Consider the following 26279-nt stretch of genomic DNA (forward strand, 5'->3'; position numbering starts at 1 on the left):
CCTGGGTTTGACATGGAGGGATATTGTCGCAATGTGTATCTTTCTGGGGGTGGGGATTTCTGTGTGCAGTGTATGTTTTAACTGGAGTTGTGTGCTTTGCCTGGGCTATTTTTATGATGTTTGTTTGCTTGCTTATTTTTGCATGTGGTGGTGTGAGGCCGTGTCTTGACTGTATGTGTGAGCTGAGACTACATTTATGCCTTGTCCTTGGGAAAGGTACTTTTCTTTTAGCCTTACCTGTCTGTTTTCTATGAACTGGTGTATTGTATCTCACCACACCCACAGTGGTAGCCATTTTGTAAATGTGTAAGTCTCCCACCATGGCTGCAATTTTGTGAAAGTACCCATGCCATTGTCTCAAAAATTCCTCATATGGCAACTATAGGGTGACCATATGAAAAGGAGGACAGGGCTCCTGTATCTTTAACAGTTGTATTGAAAAAACAATTTCAGCAGGTGTCATTTGTATATATGGAGAACATGGTGAAATTCCCTTTTCATCACAATAGTTAAAGCTGCAGGTGCCCTGCCCTCTTTTAAATCTGGTCACTCTAGTATAGCTCCTGCACTTTAACTGTTGTGATGAAGAGGGAATTTCACCAAGTTGGAAGTTATAAAATCTCCTCATAGTAAGTTTTTTATAATACAAACAGTAGAAATACCATTGAGTTTTTTATTTTTCAGTATAGTTCAGTAAAGGACATAACAGTTTGACTATTTGCTACAAAGTAATTGTCATCACTATTCACAAGCAGAAAGTTAATTATTCTGTTTAAATTGGACGGTTAAAATACTATTCAGTGATTTATGTGATGTTCAGATTGTATGTTGTTATTTCAGTGCCTTGTCCCCCGTCAGGCTGCCTCAAGTGACTGGCAAACTAAAATACAGGCAATGATATACAACTGTGGAAGATTGTTAAAATACAGACAGTGATATACAACTGAGGAAGATTGGAAACGGAATGTATAATCTTGATTTGATATTGTTCGGAAGCAGGCTAAAAAAAATTTGTTCCAGCAGGCCTTTGGAGAATAATCTGGCCCTCCATCTATGTTAATGTCTTATAATTTTGTTGTGTATTTTAAACGTTTATGGTTTTGTTTCCCCCCCCCCCCATGTATGTTTTAAACTTTGTAAGGGCGCCTTGAGGCCCAGCATTGGGCAAAAGGCGGGATACAAATAAATATAATAATAATAATAATAATAATAATAATAATAATAATAATTGCTTGATCTGCTAGTGCAATTGGAACTTTGATTTTGTACTTTTGATATTGTAATTGTTGATTTGTCACTATGACTGTTTGTGAAAGCACACATTTGTTAAGTATACATCATTGAATCTATAAAAACATTTCATAAGATAATTTGCGTTTTTAGAATTTTAGGGATTTTGAACTGTACTCCATAGGTCCTTACCTATACCTCCTTTTCATATGGTCACCTTAGGCAACTATCCCAAAAAGATTGGGACCACAGCTGTAAAACATGCAATTTGAATCAACTTTTTCAATTACCAACACACCGAGGAGCAGAAAGGAGAAATGGAATGTTACAAACATGTTTTTTCCCCTAGTTTACACAGACAGCTATGTCATCAGAAAGGCAATTTGTTCATCTACTCCCTAATTACCAAAATTGCTGTTCATGTAGATTAAGTAATAAAAACAGCAAAGATTAAAAGTGTAACTAGTAAAATCTTGAGCTTACTTCTGGGCTGAAGTCATATAATGACACTTAGAGCTGGGATTTCGCCACATAGAAGAGTCGGGCTATATTCATCCAATCTTCATAGAAATTATGTTTCTTTCTTGGTTCTGTGTGTGTAATTGTAAGAAGGTGCCTGCTGTGGAGACGATTGCATCAGGGAGGCTGGTTAGCAATGCAGGTGTTCAGCTGTGCTCTGAATAGACCCTTGTTTATACTCATGTGGTTAATAGTGATGTTGCTTTCATTCCCTCATCTTGTGTCTCAGAACCTGAATGGCAAATATACTTTTAATAGTACCATCCAAGACAAATTGTATAGGCCAGGAGGAGCCATCATTGGTGGCGTCTTTTCTCTAATACATCCTGCAGCTGTACTAAACAATTTTGCCAAAATTCCAACTAGGAGACAGGCAGTTTATAGGTAAGTTCTTCTTTTTTTCATAGTAGTGAATAGCAATGAACAGATCTGTCCGTTTCAGTTTCTCCAAGATTCAGGTTTTTGTTTTCCTTTCAATTTCAAAATCTGTCTATCCCATTTAGGATGAAATTTGAGGATCGTAATAACTTTATTTACTACTTTTCTATACTACCCAATAGGAAAACCTCCATTGAACTGAAAGAAATTCTAAACCCTCTCCCCTGGCCAAATTCATAAGTACTCCTATCCCTAGCATAGAGAGGACCATGTTGTACCTGCCTGCCATGTGGCTATTTAAGATGGGGAATCTGTCAGAAAAAAGAGGAGGCAACCCCAATGCAGCACTAAAGACATAAGCCTTAGCTAGACCTACCGGTAAGCCCGTGACGGAGGAGGGAAGATCTCACAATATGTTTATCGTGAGATCCTCCTCTGATTACACACGACGTGTGATGACCTCAGAAGGAGAGGTGTTGCACCCGCCATTTTTTTTATTAAAAGGGTAGCACTGCACGAACGCTCATGTACAAAAGGTAAGGATTTTAAAATTTAAATTATTTTCCCCACTACCCCCACCCTACCCCCGATGGGTGCAGCGCTTCTGAGGAGTGCTGCACCCTGTGCATGGCTCATGGCTCCTCGCAAGGAACCGTGAGGAGCTGGGTCAACCCACAGTGCCCAGCCACACATTCCGGGGTCTCAGGCTCAACCTGAGACCACGGAAAAAACTGGGGCTAAAGGGGAGGGTGAGATCCCAGGGCAAGGGGGGATCATCCCTCCCTGATCCCAGGATCCCCTGTGCATCATGTGGATGCACAGGGATGATCCTGGGGATCACCCCCTGGATTTCGCCCCGTCTAGCTATGGCCATAGTTTAATATACAAGGATTCAAGCCCAGTCTTCTGAGTGATTAAGCAATCAATGCCCTTGGACCAGATGGGCTGATCTGTCAGTTTTGGTTTCTTCCACATTAATTTTAAAAAATATGTATCAAGCTCTTTCTGTCCTGTTCGTCAACAAATTTGTGAATTTTGGAATGTTCAAATTAAAATATACTGAATGACATTCTTAGCTGTGTGATGGACTCTATTCCATGCTTCTATAAATTTGTCAGTCTTTAAGATGCCACAAGACTCTTTGCTGCTTTTCTGGAGAGGGGTGTGTGTGTGTGTGTGTGTGTGTGTGTGTGTGTGTGAGAGAGAGAGAGAGAGAGAGAGAGAGAGAGAGATTCCCTTTTTGGATTTAGAGAAATATTTGATATTTACAAATTGCCCTCCCAGTAAGATTGAACACAGTTTGTTCCAAGGTTTTCAACAGGCTATGAAGTTATACTTTAAGGTCAGAATGTGTATGCATATGTATTTGAAAGCATGTTTCTGTTCTTTCATTTTTTAAAAAAGAAGAAGAATGAATAGATTAATATCCCAACTGTACCGTGTAGGATGGATGCTTTTATTTATTACATTTATTAAACACTTCAAAAAACTACTTTACTAGACATTGTACAACAGTCAAAAGCATATTAAAATAGTATAGATTTCACAAGAAATCACTGAAATTCATCACAGTATAACCACACATAAATCCCAACATATGACAATTTAATTTTGGTTAGATCATGTCCAGGCTATCTAAACAGGTAACCCTACACACACCTGCAGCATCAAAATACTCTTCCATAGTTAGTTCCTTTGTAATCTTAAATCTCAGTTTCTCATTCTGGTAGAGATTATGAATTCATCAGCCTTTGTAAGTGTGACACTAATGATTATGAACTAGATGTTATCCCTGTTCTAACTAGGGGTGTGCACGGACCCCCCGCTCCGCTTCACTTGCAGATCCGCCATTTTTCGGATCGGGCCGCTCCGCCCCGCCCCCGCTCCGCCCCCTTCCGCTCCGCTCCGCCCGGAGCTCCGGATCCGGATCCGGAGCTCCGTTTCCCCCCCCCATAGGCTTGCATTGAAAGCTAAAAAATTATACAACTTTTTTTCTGTTCAAGTTAGAAACCTCATGTTTGGCACCATGACACCTCATGGGGATATACACACGCATGCCAAGTTTCAAAGCAATCCCATCATCCCCTGATTTTTGGCGAATTTTTGAAAATCGGGCACCCCACACACAACATCCCTGCGAGGTGGGCAGGGGAGGAGGGAGGGCAGGCAGGCAGGCATGCAGCTGGCATTTCTGGGGGCATAAGGAAGTGAGCCAAGGATAAGCCAGTAATGCATATAAAATGGAATAAATCAATCAATAAACAAAGGAGGGGTGGAATTAAAAGAAGCAGTGTTGCTCAATAAACAGCAAGAAGAATTTTTAAAAAAAGGCTATATCTGTCTTTTACCAGCAATAGGGGGACGTGCCCGGGGGAGGGGGAAGTAGCTGCCAGTTCAAGACAATGACAGCCACCAACAGCTCTGAGAAGAAGTAAAACGCTCACTTCAACTCATAACAGGCATTGCTCTACCACTGAAAAGTGACCATTCACTTCAACTCATGATAGGCATTGCTCCACCGTTTTACTCTCTTTGGAAGGCTCTATGGCCTTCCAGTGCAGGAGAGAGTGGGGGCACGTCCACGATGAGATGCCCTAGGGGAGCTCATCCCCTTGCACCACATCGATTCAGTTGTTCACCAAGGTTAGGGTGGGGAGCAGTGCTGTGTTTCTATCTCTTATTCTTGGCTTAGTATATGATTTCAGGTTGTGTTTGTGCATTTGGTGGGGCTACTGTGTTAAAAAAACACGGGGAAAAGCCCGTTCAGATGAAGAAAGAGAAGTTTCCCAGAATCCCAAGTTACCTGTTTTGCCTATGCCCTCCTCCAACTTTGGGATCATCATGACCGGGAGCTGACTCTGCCCCTCAGCCCTTTGAAAAAGGTATTTTTCCCGCCGATTTTTTAAAAACTTCTAGCCCGCGACCCGTACGATGCAGAAAGTTGAGAGTGGTCTCAAAATGACCCCCATCCACGACTCTCTGTGCACAAGAATTTTCAGAACGATAGCTTAAACCCCCCCCCAGTTATCCCCGATTCTTTCCCTCAATGCAATCCTATGGGCGAAAAGCCGAAACGCAGTTTGAGCCGCGCGGTTGACCCGATTTTTAAAAAAATATTGCACGTGAACCACAGCACGCAGAGAGGTGAGAGTGGTCTCAAAATGACCCCCGTCCACGACTCTCTGAGCACAAGAATTTCCAGAGCGATAGCTTCAAAAACAACGTAGTTATGCGCGATTATTTGCCGCAATGCAATCCTATGGCGAAATGTTTTCAAGATGGCGACCGGAGCGCTCCGCCTGAACTCGGAGCTCCGAAAAATGGTCGCTTCTCTTCGCCTTGCTTCTAGGGGGTCCACGGTCCGCTCCTACTCCGCCTCTGGGTAAGGCGGAGCAGGCCAATCCGCTACTGCTTCTACGCTCCTAATCGGAGCGGAGCACATCCCTAGTTCTAACTGTCACTGTCTATCTCATTGCAGTGCAGTTCTTAAAAATGTTCAACATGTCTTCTCCTTGATGTTTGCCATCCATGAGATCAATAAGAACCCCAAGCTCTTACCCAATCTCTCTCTGGGCTTCCAAGCCTATGACAACCTATTTGAGTCATGCAGCACATATGAGACTATGCTGGATCTATTATTCACACAGCAAATGAGTGCCCCTAATTACAAGTGTGATGTGGCAAAAGATGTGTTGTTTGTCATTGGGGGTCTCTCAGTAGAAAACTCCATGCAGATGGCCACCATCTTGAACCCCTACACAATACCTCAGGTACGTGACTGCACTTGAATTTAAGTATGGATAGCATAATCCTACTGTTCAGTTATACTCTGTTCTATTCTGAATTAAGATTGACACTTTGGGGAATACTTCAATATGTTTTGACTCTTAAGTTAGAGCACTGGAAAGATGCTGTTTCTATTTTTCTATGTTTTGATTCATGTACATCTACTTAGAACCATATTTCAGGGTACATATCTCTCAGGACAGTACCCATAATTCACTGTGTATTCAAGTTAGGAGGGCTTCCAAAAAGCTCTTCCCGGATTAACTTGGAATTCTCCTCCAAACCTTTGAAACAAATCAGGTAATTTTGATGAGACTACTTGAGTGCACAGAATATTTCCCCATATCATTTCATAGGAAGCTGAGACTCAAGTAGCAGGGTTTTTTTTTTTTTTTGGTTTTTTTTTAAAGGTGTGTGTGTGTGTGGGGGGTATTTTTAAAAGAACCTGGTGTCAAAAGTAGCATTTCAAAAGGGAAAGCACAAGAAAAACCAAAGTATTTGCTGCTATCAAAGTCATACCAATTTCTTGCTTCCTTCTTCCCGTTCTCAAGTGAAGTAAGTAGCACAGCCCTGAAAAACACACCACTTGTGGGTTGGGGAGGATGCCCATCCCTGTCTGATTTGGGCAAAACAGTACTAGTTCTACTAATTACATACACACTTACAGACACATACTGTCCAGTAAGAATAAAAGTAAAAATAAGATTGGGGGGGGGAATGATTTTCACCTGCCTGATTCATATAGATCTTCTTTCCCATGCCTTCTCCCTAGTGGGCTAGACACGAATAATATTTTAAGCAAACATATGTGTAGGAAAAGGAGCAAAATTGGAGGGTAGGGTGGGGAATCACACAGCAAACCTCCTAAAATGGCCCTAATATATATAAAAAAATCAATTATAGGAGGTTAGCGTAGTCTACACAGTGTGTGAATATGACTGGTAAAGAGAGCACACTTTGAACAGGTGGAAGAGCTAGATGATTTCATGGTTCCTTAACAACTGTATCAATCAAAAAGTTGGATCCAGATGTACTCCCAGTTCCACTGTGTGGAGAGCCTTAGGATGGGGCAGAGGTATCCCTGTTATGGTGGAGAGGAGCTCTACCAACAGGGAACAATATTTTCCCAGAAGCACCTTCTACCAGCATGTCTTTGCCTGGAACCACATCCTCCCAACAAAAGAAGATGGAAGGGCTAATGTTTGAGAGGTCAGTTGTCTAACTTGATAACCTATATCTGTGAGCCCATTTTAAAAGAGAAGAGATACTGGTCTAGAAGTGCACTAGAATGTAAATAAAGAAGCAACTCATTCCTGCTCAAAATCAATATGTAGTCTTTATCCTATCTCACACAGCTAAGATGCAATTTTCCTTGGTGCCACTTCTTTTCCAAACTTGCTTTGACATTTGCCATTACTGGCATCATATCAATCACATTAATGCTAAGAAATACAGCTAGAAGCATCATACTCCTTGGGAGCAGTACCACTCCAGCCCTACTACATCAAAGGAGATTTCTTATCTCTCACGCTTTAACTTATGTGAGCTACTGATGTAAGCAACAAATGGCATTAGGGAGTCCACAGGAAGATTTCTCTAGCAATACAGTGAGGTGCTTTGTAAAGACAGCAAGGGACCAGGACATCTTCTTGGCCCCAGGCAGTGCATCCTCCCAATCAGGATTTGGGACTGAAAGAGCAAGGAAATGTTTGGGTGCATGTAAGCAAGCACAATTTTTGGCATTGTACAACACCATCACTGATCGTGGGCACACCTGTTAACACACCAGTGTTGGCTTCTAATTCTCTAAATTTGGGGAGCTTGAACCAACTCCAGTTTTTAGCTCCCAGGAGGATCCCCACATTTTCCTCTGATCTCAGATCAAAGATAACACCAGTCTTTAGCTCACACTGTTTTTGATCATTGAATGTTAAAAACATAATCTAAAAATGAAAGATGAGGACATTGTATTGCAAATCCTATTAGATAGACACATCACTTATGGAACTTGCAATAATTGCTCCTCCAAGCTCTCATAAGCCACGTTTGTCCCATTAGTTTACTTATGGACCAGTTAAGACTACACTGGGTGGAGAAACCCACTTCCCTTTTTTGTACTGGATGGCACCCCAGGAAATGATTCAACACACGGGGATAGTCTGGTTACTTCTGCATTTCAGATGGACATGGATTGGCCTCATTGTTTCAGATGATGATAATGGAGAACACTTTATGCAGATCCTGATACCTCTGCTCACTGAGAAGAACATTTGCATTGCTTTCTCAGAAAGGCTTCTGCCAGTCAATCATGTGTATGCATTTATTCGCTTCAAGAAGATTAAACAGTTAGATTCAATGCTTCATTCAATGGATGTCAATGTGACTATTGTCAGTGGGACTTCTCAGTCTCTGCATGTTTTAACAATGGTCTTGGAAATTAATGAACATCTCCGAAAAGCCCATATAGGCAGGATTTGGATCATGCCACCTCAGTGGGATTTCACTGATACAGGAAGTAGCTACGGTTTCTCTCCAAAAACCTTCCATGGTGCTTTGTCATTCTTTGTCCACACCAAGGAGATCCCAACCTTCAAGGAGTTTCTGCAGACCTTACAGCCAGACAAGTCACTGATACATTTTCTTTCTGTGTTCTGGCAAGATGCATTCCATTGTCGTCTTCCTGATGAATTCTATCAGGCTTGTTTGGATTGCAGAACATGTACAGGAGAAGAGAACCTGGAAAGCCTGCCTGGACATGTGCTTGAGATGAAAATGACCGGGGAGAGCTATACTATCTACAATTCTGTGTATGCTGTAGCACATACTTTACATACTATACATGTGGCAAGACAAAGAGCAATGAATAGAGGCAAATTCATACATTTGAATGTTCAACCGTGGCAGGTAAAGCTATCACTGCAATGGGCTTCTAATTTAACTGTATAGCCTTATCAGGGAATTTAAGAAACCTAACCCTATGTGCAGATGGGGCAGTTGCATTTCAACTAAGATCATAATATGTGGGCAGGGGAGGCCCAACCCTTCCCTTTCCAACCATGATCCCAGTGAATCCCCACACAGCCCCACAGTTAGCCTTAGTATAAAATGTTCCCATTAGAGCCATAGTGATTTTGTTTTTTCATAGCTAACCCCATCATGGATGTGTGCAAGTGATTTTCAGCAGGCTCATGACAGAGGAGGGAAAGTTTGAACATCCCCCACCTCACATGATGAAGCTCCAGTGAAAATCCCCCACCCCTTCTCCATGCTTAGAAATCTTTTTTTAAAAACCTGATACGGCTACTAGCCATATAATTAATATTAATACATAGTTTGATTGTCAGCATGTTTGATGATTGAAAAGCTGTGGTCATCATAAAACTTGCAAGAGAACCTTTAAAAAAAACACCACAATTCACGGAGATGTAAATATCTTGTATGGTGGTAATCTGATAGGAAGATGAGGGAAATCTATGCCATACTGCTGAGGCTAAAAGATCTGAGAAGGCTCAATTATACTGTGGGATTTCTCCCTTACTGATGATTTCTGAGGTTGGACACCTCTATCAGAAAATGAAGGGCTTCTTGGTCTTAGGTAATAAGAAGTCTGGCTTATGTTACAATTTAACCTCATGTGCCTTCTTTTTTCTATTATGCTTCTCTCCATTGGGCTGTAGCCTCCCTAGCTGCCCTGTACTTCCTGATTTGAAAATGCCCCATGGGGAAGGAGTTCACTTATGACATCTTCCCCTGGGCTTTAATTGAAGTGTGGTAAACTCGGGAGGCTCAGAGCTTTATCACACCAGCATTATACTGCATAATCACTGCAAATTGCATGCAAAGGACTCCGAAGTTTTCCAGCTGATAATCTGCTTTTACTGTGAAGTACTCTGAAGTTTTCCAGCTGATAATCTGCTTTTACTGTGAAGTACTCCCATGCATCCAGCTTTAATTGTGCTATAAAGGGAAAAGAATTGAGCTATTTTGCTAGTAGTTTTCGAGCGAATAATTTGTTAGTTTCTGAGCGGCCACTGGGGTGCAGGAGAAGGATTTGATATGTTTAAAGAAAAATTAAACAAATGCTTACATCTGCATAAGCTTTAAAGATAAAGACATCAAAATTGGCACAGTAATAGATATTAAGGAGAGCTTTAAGCATACCAAATTTGAATTGGATTGGGTCATCAATTGATTTTTTATGATTTTTTTTTACATTTCCCCCCTTAAATCCTTTGCAAAGGATCTTAGGAGTGCTGCCGCCCAGGGTGCGATTTAGCAACAACAACAATGCCAGCTTAGCGCTGTAGGGGATAATTTGAGGGAAACAGGTACGTGGGATAAAGCTATTACAGGTTGCAGGAGAGGTGACTGTACAATGAAAAGCAGTAGATGCACACACACGCTCCTTGGTCACCTTATGGCCATTTCTCTGAAATGTTCCTCTTCTTTGTATTTCTTTTTGAAAGAAGCCTCTTTTCTCTCAAATTGAATGAGAATGGTCAAAAATGTGGTAGAAATTTCTGGCACAAGACTAACTTGGTTGTATTCTCTCCCAATCTAGCTCCATTCTACCCTAAGAAACATCAACTTTAACAACGGTATTGGGCATGAAATCCAGCTGGTGAATGGGGAATTTTCAGCTGGGTATGAGATCATCAACTGGGTCATTTTTCCCAATGAATCTTTCAACAAAGTCCACATTGGAGAGATTTCATCAACAAAAGAGTTCTCTCTCAGGGACAATGCCATTGTGTGGAATAGTAAATTTAAAGAGGTAAGAATAAACTGCATATATTCAAATAAAAGAACATTGGAAAAGGTGATGCTCAGGTGTTGTAGCATGGCTCTTGGAGAATGTGAGAATATCTTCTATGCCAAAATTTGGATGCTTTCACATAACTCTGGGCTTCTATTAACAAATCCTTCACAACAAGCAGTATTAAAATTACATTTTAAAAGACTGATAATATCACCACTGATAAATATTACTCCTAAACAGAAATGAGTAAGTTCATGCTGCCTGAGGAATAGAGAGTAAAACTAGAATAAGTTTCTAAGACAGTCTTCCAAAAAGCTTCAGTTGTGGTGAGTTTTTTCAAGCAGCCGTGATCATTTTAGCCTCAAGATCTCTTTTATATACCTCCCTTAAAGCCACATCTACCTAACTGCACAGATTCCAAAAAAGGTGATTACCTTTCCCAAAATGGCACACGTTCAAGACTCATATTCATGAGGTTTTCATAAGAAGTCCTTTCCCAGCTATGATTTAAAACTGAGCTATGATTTAAAACTGAGCATTGGGTCACAATGCTGTGTCTATATTTTTGCAAGAAGCATTATGAGTCAATAATGTTCATATCAGAAGCCATGAAATTATAAAACTCAGGTTGCAATCCTATACCTACTTACCTGAGAATATGTTCCATGAACTCAATTGGCCTTAGTTCTAAGAGACAGTTGAAGGATTTTGATGTCAGTCATATCTCTAAGAACTCTTTACAGGAATATGGGTCAGTATTTCAAGCCGAGCTATGGTTGTTGATATATGGATGTTGAGTATAAATCTGGCTGTACTGGCAAATGCCAAAAGATGGGTTCTACATATTCTTTTTCTGTTTTGCTTTGTTGTTTTGTCATTGTTGTTGTTGTTGTTGTTGTTTAGACAATTCCCCAGTCTATGTGTGTCCCACCTTGCCAGCTTGGGTGCAGAAAGGCAGTTCAGGAGGGAAAACCAATTTGTTGCTATGGCTGTACTCAGTGCCCAGAAGACATGATTTCAAACCAGACGGGTAAGTGACAGGATGCAGTTTTGCCTGGGAATATTTCTCAAGGAAGTATTTATCCTGACACATAAAACTATTGATATGGTTTCTATTGATATGGATTTCTGTTCTCAGTAAACCTAAGTACTTTATTGATAGCAGTGATAAAAACACTGCTACTTTGTATTTCCTGAATAATAATAATAATAATAATAATAATAATAATTTGTAGAAAAGGAAGAGGAAAAGAAAGGAAAACATACACCACTGGCAATGGAAGTTAAAGAAGTACAACAACAGGAAAAGGACACATCGGTCACATCTATTAGTCACATCAGTCACTGGCATCACATCAAAAACTATATGGGAAACTGGGCCTACCAAAATACATCCACACCAACATCCAGAAAGTAGTCATACTTAAAACATGCTCAATTGCCAGGAAATTCCTGAATCAGTAAAAGATAGCATGATCTGGCAAAGCCCGTCATGTCCATCTAGGGGGGGAAAAACATGAGCCAGAAATAATAATAATAATAATAATAATAATAATAATAATAATAATAATAATAATAATAATAGGACAGGATTCTTGGATGTGTACGAATACTACCAATTTGTGTGCTTGTCCCTTGCTCTTCCTGGCTTCTTAATAGCACCTTAATAGCCATATTTCCAGTTAAGATCGTTTGCTCTAGCATGGTCATAAAGCCTCCTTTAAAGCAGAGCTATCCATTTCTCTTTCATGGGAAGACATTTTGTCAGCAGTGGGGGAGATACATCTGTTACAGATAACACAGGTCTCTCAATGGCATGCCTAGCAGCTCCAAAGGAACTGGAAATCAAAACAGACAGAAAACTTACTCTTGGTAGGGTAAATGAAACTGGCTGGATGTGGACAATCCTCATAGAATATATGTTTCATCCTGTCAGCAGGAAGGGGGTGAAGTGACCAGAGATTGCTAAGCAAATAGACTGGATGATTCAAAGACAGGGCGGCTGAAGGAAGTGAGACAGAAGAAGGCACAGGAAACAGAGTGAAAAAAGTTCCCTGGGGAAACAGTGGGTGGTGGAGGCTTGGGGCCTTGCGACACCTCCCAGCGTTCTGGGAGGGAAGGGAGAGGATCTTGCAATATTCTGCTCGTGAGATCTTCCCCTTTGTCCACCTACGAGTGCAACATCCCAGGAGGAAGGAGGGATGTCATGGCTGCCATTTTCTTTTTTCTTTTTTTAAAAAAAGAGATGAGCTCACTTGCACTCCAACAAAACTCTAAGTAAACACACACACACACACACACACACACACACACACACACTCCCCACCCCCACCCCGATGGGCATGGAGCACCTGAGGAGCTTCATGCCCAGTTCCCGCCTCCTCGCGTTTACTTGCACAGAGGCAGGACGAAGCCGGGACGGGCACACACACACCTCCCACAGTCTCGGGATGATCCCAAGACTGTGGAAAGAATCGGGCTAAAAGTGTTCCCAGATATCCTGAGGAAATAGAGGGATCATCCCTCCCTGGTCACAGGATACCATGTGTCATGTGGATGCACAGGGATGATCCAGGGATGATCCCTGGGATAAAGACTGGTGTAGACATGCCCTTGGAGTTGACATATAATGAGAAGTTGGTGCTGCGGCAAAACTTTACACAGGGCTTTGGGTTAAGAGATATGTGAAGGAAATCATGATTAATATCTGATTGATTTCTATCAGTCTACCCTAAGTATGATGAAGTCTGGATCAAGCCAATTAGATATTTCAAGAGATTTCCTTCTGAATGGTTGCACTATTGCCTCTTTAAGAGAACCAAGGAAAACTCCTTCCCTCAAGGAGGTATTAACGGCCAATATAATAAAAATACAGATGAATGCATTATTCTCAATGTCAGTTTCACATGTCAGTTTCAATGTCAGATGAACATATTATTCTCAATGCCAGTTTCATATGTATTCAAGAATATGTATATTATCAGAACTGCTCTGCTTATCATTTTCAGATGCAGATGATTGTGCTCAATGCCCTGAAGATCAATATTCAAACAAGAACAAAGATCAATGTATTCCCAAGGTTATAACTTTCCTATCTTACCAAGAGGATTTGGGGATAATTTTAGTTTCACTCATTATTTTCTTTATTGTGATTACATGTTTGGTGATACAAACCTTTCTAAAGAACTGGGATACTTCCCTTGTCAAAGCCAACAACCGCAATCTCACCTGCATTCTTCTCCTCTCCATCCTGCTGTGCTATTTTTCTTCCTTGCTCTTCATAGGCAAACCTGGGGATGTGAACTGTCTTCTCCGGCAAACAGCTTTTGGCATCATTTTCTCCATTGCTATTTCTTGTGTGTTGGCAAAAACTATCATCGTCATCCTGGCCTTCCTGGCCACAAAGCCAGGCAACAGGATGAGGAAATGGCTGGGGCAAAAAGTGGCCAATTCCATTGTTCTTTCCTGTTCCCTCATCCAAATGTGCCTTTGCATTGCATGGCTGCTAACTTCACCCCCATTCCCAGATGTTGACATGCACTCACAGACTGGGCAGATCATAGTGGAGTGCAATGAAGGTTCCATCGCCATGTTCTACTGTGTCCTCAGCTACATTGGGTGTCTGGCCCTCATCAGCTTCACTGTGGCTTTCCTAGCCAGAAAACTGCCTGACACTTTCAACGAAGCTAAGCTGATTACCTTTAGCATGCTGATATTTTGCAGTGTTTGGGTCCCCTTTATTCCAGGTTACCTGAGCGCCAAGGGGAAATACATAGTTGCTGTGGAGGTTTTTGCCATCTTGGCCTCCAACACTGGCCTCTTGGCTTGTATCTTTCTCCCAAAATGTTACATTATCGTTCTAAGAGATGACTTGAATTCTAGGAAGTTGTTGATAAATAAAAGGAATTATTAAACTTTCCCTAAATTTTCAGATGTGAATATGTTTGTTCTTCCAACATGCATCTGTTTCTCTGGCCCTTTCTACACCTAAGGGTTATCCCAAGAAAATGGAGGGATCATCCCTGCCTGCTCCCGGGATCCCCTGTGTGTCATTTGCATGTACAGGGATGATCCTGAGAAGATCCTGGGATAAATGGCTGGTGTAGGCATGCCCTAGGTCTTCAGTTGCATTGCTTTTCTGGCTTCACTAGCCAGAAAGTTGCTGAACACTTTCATTGAAGCCAAACTGATCACCTTCATGCTGATGGTATTATGCAGTGCCTGTTCCCTTAATTCCAGGTTACCTGAGCACCATGGGGAAATACTTAGTTGCTGTAGGGGCTTTTGCAATCTAAGCCTCTATCACTGGCCTCTGGGCTTGCATCTTTCTTCGCAAAAGTTACATCATTGTTCTAAGCGTTGAATTAGAACAGGGAGAATACAGGGACCTGTATCTTATCTTCCCATCTCCTCCTTTGATCATCAAGTTGTGAACCAGCCCCTCTCTCTATAGCAACTGCACAGGTGATTGGTGAGGAGTGGTTTTGTCACTATATTTCACAAGTTAATTCAAATACGATAATAAAGTCTAGATACGAAAAAATCTAATTTGACATATGTGACAAATCATAATTTTTCAACATATGAAATGAACCTATAATCTGGGAAATATCTAATATCACATAAAACAGACTGAACGGAATGGTGTTTGTAGTGATAACAATAAGACAAAATATGTAAACAACATTTTTATAAGATATGCCTATTAAACCTAGGACATTTTGAAATAAACAATTCAAAGAACTGCATTATTACAGGAAAGAGAATACAGAAAATATAGTGTGAGAAGAGCTGTAATGACATGTTGATATAATAACTTTTCAAAATTAAGCTGCAGCACAAGACGAGATGAAAGAAGAAGAGGACATAAGCAAATGGGGATGTTATTATTCTTTATGGTAAGATGCCCCCCTACCAAGCATCTTCCACAAGGCAGCCTTGACATCTTGGTTCCTCATGCTGTAGATTACTGGGTTCATCATTGGAGGTACCACAGTATATAACACAGCAAGTGCTTGATCCAGATTGTATGAAGAGGCAGAGTTTGGCGTAAGATAAGTAAAGAGGACAGTGCCGATTAATAGGGAGACAACAATGAGGTGGGGGATACAAGTGGAGAAGGCCTTTTGTCTTCTCTCCACGGAGGGCATTCTGAACACAGTGGCAAAGATCCGCACATAGGACATGATAATAAATACAAAGCAGCTGACACCTAAACATACACTAAAGGCAAGACTCCACATTTCATTGAGGTATGAATCAGAACAAGAGAGCCTGATTACATGTGGGATATCACAGAAGAACTGATGGATGATATTGGAGCAGAAGGGCAGTGAGAAAATGGTACCTGTGTGGAGTGCAGCATTCAGAAATCCTGCCAACCATGCCCCACCAGCCATTTGGATGCAGTTGGTTCTTTTCATCATAGTTGCAAAGTGCAGTGGGTGACAGATGGCAACATATCGGTCATAGGCCAAGACAGTGAGAATGAATGTGTTTGTTGACAGGAAGAAAAGAAACAAAAGCATTTGTGCAACACATTCAGCATATGAAATCTGCATTGTGTTCATGAGGGCATTGGCCATTGATTTGGGAATGATAACAGAAGTGGATCCAAGGTCAATGAGGGATAAGTTGACAAGAAAGAAATACATTGGGGTGTGAAGATTACTGTTGACTGCTACCACAGTAATGAGCAGAAGATTTCCCATCAAGACAACGAGGTACATTGCTAAGAAGATCACAAAATGTAACATCTGAAACTTTTTGCCCAGAGAAAATCCCAGAAGTACGAAATCTGCTATGGCAGTTATGTTAGACATGGCATTTATAATATCTTGACTACTGCAGGAAGAGGGGAAGTGTTATAAATTTTATGCACCTGCAATTTCTCCATGAATTTCTATGTAAGACTTTTTAGTTTGGTTAGTACTTTTTAAAAGTGAATGATAGCATAATTTTAGTTTTCCAGAACATGTTTTACATGATGTTATACTTCTTGTCTTAGATAGATAGATTTCTTTCATGAATCTCAAGGTGCTTCCAGTCATGCAAGTCAACCACCTCAAATTCTGTCAATTCCCCCATCCCATTGCATTTCCTTCATGCACCATCCCAAATTATAGCAGAGGGTCCTTTTATCCTCAAGTGTCACTTGAGGGGGGCACAGATTATAACATGCAGGAGAATCCAAGAGATCCCTTGTGGGAAAACAGCGTTCAACTCACACTTCTTATGCAACCCTCACAGCCTAGTTCTGTGTAATGCCAGTTCTGTTATTTGATACCTAGAAAATGACAGGAAATTATTATTATTATTAATTAATTTATTTATTTATATAGCACCATCAATGTACATGGTGCTGTACAGAGTAAAACAGTAAATAGCAAGACCCTGCCGCATAGGCTTACATTCTAATAAAAGCATAATAAAACAATAAGGAGGGGAAGAGAATGCAAACAGGCACAGGGTAGGGTAAACCGGCACTGGGTAGGGTAAAACTAACAGTATAAAGTCAGAACAAAATCAAGTTTTAAAAGCTTTAGGAAAAAGAAAAGTTTTTAGCTGAGCTTTAAAAGCTGCGGTTGAACTTGTAGTTCTCAAATGTTCTGGAAGAGCGTTCCAGGCATAAGGGGCAGCAGAAGAAAATGGACGAAGCCGAGCAAGGGAAGTAGAGACCCTTGGGCAGGCGAGAAACATGGCATCAGAGGAGCGAAGAGCACGAGCGGGGCAATAGTGTGAGATGAGAGAGGAGAAAGCCCAAGATAAAGCCAGAAGATAGCAATTCAGGAAATGTAAATTACTTGAATGGGCAATTACCCAATAACCTTATATGTAAGCCACTCTGAGCTGTTTAGAGGAAGAATTGGGCATGAATGTAATAAAAAAAACTTATAATATGAACATTCTGGTTTTAAACTAAGCATTTTCTATGTTTTCTCTGCCTGTCTGTTAATATGTCAAGACAAGAACATAAATTAATTTCATCTCTAGAAATTCAAAGGAGATTTACTTTTAACTGCAAGTCTCAAATGAATTAAACTATCATAGTCCTGGGGATATCTGTCTGGCTCCACATCTGCACATGAAATCATAACCATGAGACGTTTTTCTCCCTCTCCCATAATACTAGAACCCAGGGTTCAGGGCAGATAAAAGGAAGTACTTATTTACACAGTGCATAGTTGAATTCTGGAATTCACTACCACAAGATATGGCGATGGCCACCAATTTGGATGGCTCTAAAAGGAGGTTGGATAAATTCCTGGAGGAGAAGGCTATCAATGGCTACTAGTCCTGATGGCTATGTGCAACCTCCAGGATCAGAGGCAGTAAGCCTATATACACCAGTTGTTGGGGAATATGGGTGGGAGGGTGGTGTTGCGCCATGTCCTACTTATGGTTCCCTAGTCAACAACTGGTTGAACACTGTGTGAACAGAGTGCTGGATTAGATGGACCCATGGTCTGATTCTGTATGGCATTTCTTATGGTCTTAACTCAAAATACACATCATGAAACTCTAAATTTACCTCTTTAGTCTTCAGGTTATATGTCTCAAAACTTTCAGATAGGATGCCTGTCCCTCAATGGCTTTTGTGATTCAAAGCAGCTTTCTCATAGCAATTGTACATCTTTCTGATGTAATTTGGATATGTTACTTTGTGAAGGAATGGCCCTAAAAGCAGTTTTTAATTATTTTGAACAATAAATGTCATCCTAAAAGTAATAATTGTCAGCAGTTTCTCAGACTTTAGAACCAAACAAAGCTGCCTTATACTGAAACACACAATTGAACTATCTAGTTTAGTATTGACTATAGCATGAGGAAGGCAACCTGGTACCCCACAGATCTTTTGAACTACAACTCTCAGAATCTCTGACCATTGGCAGTGCTGCCTAGGGTTTATGATAATTGTTGTCCAAAACATCTGGAGAGTTCCAGGTTGCCTAACCCTGGCCTATATTCACTAGCACTCTCTCCAGGGTTTCAGATAGGAGTCTTTCTAAGCCCTATTTGGAAATGTTGGGGACTAAACCTGAGATCTTCTGTTAGAAAAGCATATGTTCTACCAGTGAGCTGGAACCCCTTCCAAAATTTGCCTCTGGCTTTTCAGTAAATCAAGAAGATACTGTTAATTTCGAGAACACATCAGAACATAAGAAGAGACATGCTGGATCAAAGCAAAGGTCCATCTAGTCTGGCATTCTGTTCCCACAGTAGCCAACTAGCCTATGGTAAACCTATAAGTAGGACATGAGTGCAAGAGCACGTTCCTGCTCATGTCACCTGTCAACTGGTGTACATTGGCATACTGCCTCTGGAGATAGCATATGTAGTATATTCTGTGTACTAATGTACACCATCTTCCTTCACTTCCACCTGTATGAAACCACCTTCCTATAACTCATTTGCCAAAACCAAAAACCCAGAGAGCTTCAGCTATTGGGAGGTACAGAAATGAAATAAAATAGATAAATAATGCCATATTTTGTTGCATTTTTCATTTTGACACACCTTCCCTCAGCAGTATTTTCCATAAATAGAAGTTTAGAAAGAGAAACCTACCCTTTTAAAGAGATGCTGGATATTTAAGATGATGATGATGATGATGATGATGATGATGATGCGGGTATTAAATAATAATACAGACTGGGGCCCACTGAGCACTCTCACCTGCCTGAGAAACATATTATTTATCCAACCCAAAATGGATGTGTGCCCAGACACTAAGTGATCAAAGTATCACTTCAAATTTGTTAACTGGCAAAACAAAGAGTTTCAGTAGTCATGAGCAAAGTAAACTGAGATCAAACATCCCAACTCCACATATAGGGTTGAATCCATTTTTAGTCCTACATAGAATAGTACCGCTGGAATGAATGGGACTTATATTGGATTAACATCGAACGTAATCCATCAAGACATGTGTTCTAATTTGTCTGGAAAAGACTGTTCAGGAATAAGATCTAAATGGAAACCTGAGCAGAAACATTCACTCAATTCCCCCATTCAGACAACATGCTAAACCATGCTGCTTAATCACAAAATGGTTAATGGGATGCATTCCGTAACCATTTTGTGGTTAAACAGCATGGTTTAGCATGTTGTCTGAATGGGGCCAGTGTGCTATTGCAATGAAAAAAAGGAATACAATATTATGGGCAAAGACACTGAAAATAGGAGTGCATTGTATGTGGATTTAACAGTATTTGAATATAGTAGTGTTGAACTTAACATTCAAAAGTTAATCATTAAAAATGTAATAGTAGCAATAATAAAAGCATTAGTAACAAACAAATAAGAGCAATACAAATAAAAATTGAAAACTGGGGAGGAAAAATAAAGCAATAGAAAAATTAAAGAACTGACAAAAATGGTTAATAAAGACCTGAAGAGAACATATTCCAATAGAATTTGAGGTACAGATAAAGTTCTTACCGTATTTTCCCACAGATTGCATCTGATAGATGTGGGCAATTCTGCTCTGACTCTTCAGTATCAGGCTGCCCTAGTTGTCAGCTCTTTACCTTTCACTCAATAAAGTACAGGTAAATAGAACTAGTTGGTATACATTGTCCGTTTCCTGTTTCTTTCTTCAGATTGTTTATATTTCAGATTTTTAATGCAACTCTTTTGGTTCTTCTGGTGTATCCTGGAGGCAACATTAAGTTGCAGTGAAAGGGACATACATATATATATGGAACAGGATAACTGACTTATTTTGAGATCAGTTCCCTCTTTCCCTGAAGAGCTAAGCAGCCAACCCAGAACTAAAGCAAAAATATCAGACCACCTTCAAAGGACAACCTTCAACCTTCAAAGACAACCTTCAACACACACACACACACACACACACACACACACACACACACACCAGTGTCCTCTAGACCTTTTGGACTACAACTCTGAGAATTCCTGACCGTTGGACATACTGGTTGGGGCTGATCAGAGTTTAAGTCCAAAACACCTGGAGAGCACCAGGTTTTTGTATCCAAATGTATTCCAATTGTTTATTTTTCTCATGCTGCATCCTTTATAAGACCTAGAGAAAACTTCCTTAAGTGTTTCAAATTATTTCCACTGGGAGTAGGGGGGCAGTGATGATAAAGACATACACACCTTATGAAATGAATGCAAATATAACTTTATTTCAGAGGCTGATGCAATTCTTTACCATCATTGCCATAGACATAATATTTCCCTTCATCTTTAGGGAATGATAGCAGACCCACAAAAAAACCACTGATGTTAGGAGGGAATTGGCAAAGGACCTCCTGGATTGGCCATACCCATATAGTTGCAATGACCTCACACAAACACACCACAATTATTTGGGGCACTATCACCAAAAAGGGGTCCCCATCTAACCTGCTATGTGTCTGAAAGAAGTCTACACTTTTCTCACAAAGCAGGGATATCTATCCACCAATAAGAGTATTGTCAAATTATTTTCCCAAGAATAAGGTTTTTATCTTGCCAAGCTTTTGTTGAACTGAGAGAGAGAGAGAGAGAGAGAGAGATTGATGTATGACTTACAAGAGTTAGGCAGGTTCTACACTACTGCTTTAAAACAGTTTATAACAGTAGTGATAACTGTTGGGACCCACTCCATATACAGTTTTCAAACTGTTTTCAAAGTGCCATATCCTGCTTGGTGTAGATCTGGCCTTGGTTTTAACAAGCAGATGAGGTGGACAACCGGTTTTTAGCCTGAAACAATTAAGGCTACTATAGGTGGGCCAGGCAGGATTGTTCCTCCATCCAAAAACATAGAAACTAGATAACAGTGAGGCAATTTCATATTAACCATGATTTGTATGGGTGGGTGTGGGTGTAGATGTTATATTAAGGTATATGGCTGAACTTTCAAAAATGTTTCTTGGATTTAGGGGGTCTGCAGAAAAAGGGTGTCAAAATCATTTTCTCTCTTTTGCTTTTTTAGTAGGGGAGGGGGAAATGTTGAGGGGAGAGGTATGAAGCACTGACACTGCCCTTGGCCAGCATTGCTGATTGCTAGCTTTAATTTAATTCCCCATAATGCTCAGGGAAAGTCTAGAGAAAAAAATGTGGCCCATAGGTTGCCACCATTTTAGGTCATGACCTAGTGTTGTCCTTAGGGTATTATAGAGAATTAAATGTGACAGTCAGCAGAAGCTTGGCACTGGGTGAGGGCTAGTGAGTTTTAGCCCTCCTCATTCAAAACCCACCACACTGTCACTGAAATGTGGAGCATTTGGACTCAGCCCTAAATTATATTCAAAGAGACACTTTCAAATATGTGATCTCTTGCCGTTTGTCTGAAATGGAACAGATACTTTGTTTTCATTTTGTGTGAAATAAGCCTGAAGGACATGTCAGGGTTTTGATATATTTAGATGATATTGTAAGCAGCACAGCCAATAATAATAACAATAATAATATTTTTTTAAAAGAACCTGCCTGCCTGCCCACCAAATCTGTGACACCAAAGGTGCCCAGGCTGCCCAGCACTTCTTAGCTAAAAACTGGAGATCCCCTTAATGGCAATGGCTGAAACTGCTCAAGGTACAAGACCTTAAAGATGAGGTTTAACAACCTCAGTTGAAGGGTATGGGTCCAGTGTTTTCTTTAAAAAATAATTTTAGAACCTCATTTTTTTAAAAAAAAATCCTAAAAATCAACAGACGAATGGATCTGCTTCAAACTTGGCATGGCTAAAGCCCTACTTATGAGCTATCATGTGCCCAGTTCCATCTTTTTATCCTTAAAAATGACTTCTTTTTTTAAAAAGGTAATTTTAAAACCTCAATTTTTAAAAAAAAAAATCCTAAAAATCAATGGTTGAACAGATCTGATTCAGACTTTGCATGGCTTTCATGGTGCCAAGTTTCATCTCTTTGTTTTAAAAATGACAGAACTGTAAGCATTTTTATTAATTCCCATTGACTATAATGGAGTGGTTATTTGAAAATGGAGCGAGGCTTCATTGAATCTTCGACAAAGTGGAGTGACAGAGCCGCTTCAAAATTTTGTATGTGACAGCCCTTAAATGGAACTTCACTTCAAATTTTGAAGTGGAGCAGAGCCGCTCTGCACAGCCCTAGTGTGCAACCCAATGCCAGTAAGAGTCAATATATGTATGAATTAATGAGGAACTAGAGGTGTGCATCCCAAACTGAGGCCGTAGCTAGACTTAAGGTTTACCCCAGGATTGTCCTGGGGTCAGACCTGTTCATCTAAGTGCCACACAGGGCATCCAGCGCTCAGGCAGGTACAAACCTGGGATGATCCTGGGATAAACCTTAGGTCTAGCTACGGCATAAGTTTTAGGCTATCCCAAATTGGTTATTGATACAAGCAAAGGATGATGACATTCTCTTGAACCTTGGATTCACCCCAGTGCTATGTTTGTTCATGTGCATGTGTGTGCAGTGCAGTGTTAAGCTTGTGGCCCCTATACTAGTAATAGCTGTTATAAAAAATGTATGAATAAAGGTTCTCAAAGGTGACAATCTCCCATTGGTATAACTGTCAGTAGGACTGATCCAAAATTTATTTCTGGTGAGAAATTCCCACTGCATCCATTCAGAGTGCCTCCCTATGCCTCCTTGCTATCTCCCGCTGTCTCTAAGAGTCAGCTCTTGCTTTTCCATCACTCCTTGTGGCCATTTTTAAGATGCATCTGTTGAATTAACACCTGGATATTTATTAGTAGAGGTGGCATTTTGGAAAAGCACTTTGATGTGTAGGGCAGAAAATTCATCAGGTGCACTGGTAGCAAGTGACTGGGAGAGTTGCTATTCTATGGGATTTCTGCCAGGAAATTCATGACCATTTCTGCTATGTTGGGAAGGAGTGTGCCTCGTATGGGTGTGTCAGAATTGATCTGTGTTGGAGCCACATTTATGTAGGTGCAACTGCAAAGGTGGACGTGGATGTTTGTAACCCTTCTACCAACAGCAGTCTCTTCAGGCCCCTGAAATTGGTACATGCAGGATGGGGTGAGCTATAGTCCATGGGGTGAGATATAGTCCAGGGAGCAAGCAGTAGTCCAGGGTGAAGGGGATCCCAAATTCAGGCAAAGTCAGCTTCCAGGAGGGAGACCTCGGATCCAACCCTGCATGTAGCAAGTAATTTGGGAAGGGTCTCAACCTCTTTCAAGAACATTTCCCTCAGTCCAAGGTGAAACTGATAAACCAAGGCAATACCTCCAAAATATTTCAGGAACCCAAAGGGAGAGAGAGAGAGAGAGAGAGAGAGAGAGAGAGAGAGAGAGAGAGAGAGAGAGAGAGAGAGAGAGAGAGAGAGAGAGAACGCCAATATTGCTACTCCCAACCAATTCCACTTCAACCACGAAACTTTCACCCATGTATTTATTAAACCCTTTTTATGCCTAAAATAGCTAAACACAGGTGCAGGACAAAACAATGTTGTGTTAAACAAAGGTATTGCCACTTTTTATTAAAAAGAATAATAAAAAAAACCTTTGTAAACTGTTGTTACTATTTCTTTAGAGGTCCAATGATTGGCTTTAGAATGTTCAAACAATCTCCGATCAGATTATACCAATTTAGATTCCATTTTCCCATATGAAAACGAGGAACCTAGCTTTGCGTTGTTCTCTTAGTGGTAACAACCACCATACTAGGTAAACATTGTAGACTTGTTCTGGCCCTAGCCAAAAGAAAAAGGCAAACAAATTAATAACAATAACAATAACAACAACAATAATATGTCTGCCCATCTTTCAAGACAATACAAAGAAATACATTACACTTCTACTTCGTACCAAAGTTTCTGCACAGAGACAGATTTGTAAGTGAGCATAATATACTATCTGTGCTTGTGAAGCAGTTTGCCTTAAATTTCAACATCCATGGAAATGTTAAGCACCCTAACTTTAGTCTTAACAAATGGTTCTGTTCTCTTTTAACTATAGATTTGTATTTTTTATTGGATGCTTCCAGTAAAACAGCTTCCATAAGGCAGCTTTGATGTCCTTATTCCTCATGCTGTAGATGATTGGGTTCATCATTGGAGGCAACACTGAGTATATCACAGCAAGTACCTCATCTAAATGATAGGAAGAGCTGGACGTTGGTATGACATAGGAAAAGATACCAGTACCAAGTAACAGGGAGACAACAATAAGGTGGGGAATGCAAGTAGAGAAGGCCTTTTGCCTATTAGCCATGGAGGGAATTCTGAACACTGTGGTAAAGATCTGCACATAGGACATAACAATTAGCATAAAACAGAGAAGACCTAGTATTATACTAAAGAGGAGAACCCAAATTTCACTGAAGTATGGGTCAGCACAGGAGATCTTGAGAAGGTGTGGGATTTCACAGAAGAACTGATTGATGACATTGGAGCAGAAGGGCAGTGAAAAAATTGTACCAGTATGCAGAGCAGCATTGACCAAACCTGCCATCCAGGCTCCACCTGCCATTTGGATGCAGCTTCTCCACTTCATCATAGATGTATAGTGCAGTGGGTGGCAGATGGCAACATATCTGTCATAGGCCATGGCAGTGAGAAGGAAAATGTCTGATGACATGAAGAAGAGGAAAAAAAGCATTTGTGCAACACATTCAGAATATGAAATCCATGTTGTGTTCATGAGGGCATTGGCTATTGATCTGGGAATGGTGACGGAGGTGGAGCCAAGGTCAACTATTGATAGGTTGACAAGGAAGAAATACATTGGGGTCTGGAGGTGGGTGTTAAGAGCTACCAGAATGATGATGAGAAAATTCCCCATGAGAATAGCCAGGTACATTGCTGTGAAAACTAGAACATGCAAAATCTGAAGCTCTTTCTGCTCCGAAAACCCCAGAAGGTGGAAATCTGTTATGATGGTTACATTAGGCATGGCTTCATTGATATTTTAACTGTTGGGGAAAGAAGAAGAAAGACCATTAATGCCTAGTATGTATGAAAATATTGTCAAAGGAGCTGAAATGATCAGATAGATACAGCAGGAAGTTGGGGAAGGGAGCAGGTTGTCCAGGCAATGGGGAGGGGAGGGGGAGATGTGGTTGATGTGGAGGTAGGCAGAGAGAAGGACAACCTGGAGTGAGCTGACCAACGGGGAAGCTAAGGAAATTATTCATGAAACAAAGGAAGAAGCAGTGAAAGATGTTGAGAATAAACACTAAGACAACAGAGGAGTGAGAGTATCAAAAAAAAAATGTGACACACAGAGAGAAGCATACATACTGTTAGCAGAAGACGTCTGTTCCTGAAAGAACCAGAGCTCTGTGTTGTGTGCCAGGCTGGACTAAAACTAAAGGACAGAATAAGGGACATGTGTTTTCTGAAGGGACACCTCTGGGAGGAAAGGAAAGTCTGAACTCTTCACAAACTTAGGGTGAAATCTTATGCATGTTTGGACAGAAAGAAGTCCTGCATCTCCCAGCAAACCACAGCCAGCCTTGTCAAAGTTCTGAATACTAGACACAGCACTGATAGAGCTAAAAAAAATCTAAAAAAAAGGAATTGTTTTCTTTTGCATCTATAACAAATTGCAAAGGAAACCACCATAACAAGAGGTCATTACAGGAGATAGCAATGTGGCACAATCCAAATGCAGAGAAGAGACATGTAAGTCCCTTGGTAAGAT

The 26279-nt window shown here is 40.6% G+C and overlaps 3 protein-coding genes across 3 annotated transcripts; 1 reads left to right on the forward strand and 2 right to left on the reverse strand.

Annotated features, from left to right (window-relative positions):
- The first annotated feature begins 1945 nt into the window (after positions 1–1945).
- Positions 1946–14585, forward strand: LOC134405472 (vomeronasal type-2 receptor 26-like). Its single transcript, XM_063136716.1, has 5 exons — positions 1946–2133; positions 5606–5897; positions 10475–10687; positions 11576–11702; positions 13681–14585. Exons 1-5 carry the CDS (start codon positions 1946–1948, stop codon positions 14583–14585), a joined length of 1725 nt encoding a protein of 574 aa, XP_062992786.1.
- Positions 14586–15558: 973 nt separating this feature from the next.
- Positions 15559–16401, reverse strand: LOC134405473 (olfactory receptor 14C36-like). The gene has a single exon (XM_063136717.1). It carries the CDS (start codon positions 16399–16401, stop codon positions 15559–15561), a length of 843 nt encoding a protein of 280 aa, XP_062992787.1.
- Positions 16402–24587: 8186 nt separating this feature from the next.
- On the reverse strand, positions 24588–25529 carry LOC134405474 (olfactory receptor 14A16-like). The gene has a single exon (XM_063136718.1). It carries the CDS (start codon positions 25527–25529, stop codon positions 24588–24590), a length of 942 nt encoding a protein of 313 aa, XP_062992788.1.
- Positions 25530–26279: the final 750 nt, after the last annotated feature.

Source organism: Elgaria multicarinata, chromosome 11 (genome assembly GCF_023053635.1).
Source record: "Elgaria multicarinata webbii isolate HBS135686 ecotype San Diego chromosome 11, rElgMul1.1.pri, whole genome shotgun sequence".
In the NCBI taxonomy this organism is placed as follows: domain Eukaryota; kingdom Metazoa; phylum Chordata; class Lepidosauria; order Squamata; family Anguidae; genus Elgaria; species Elgaria multicarinata.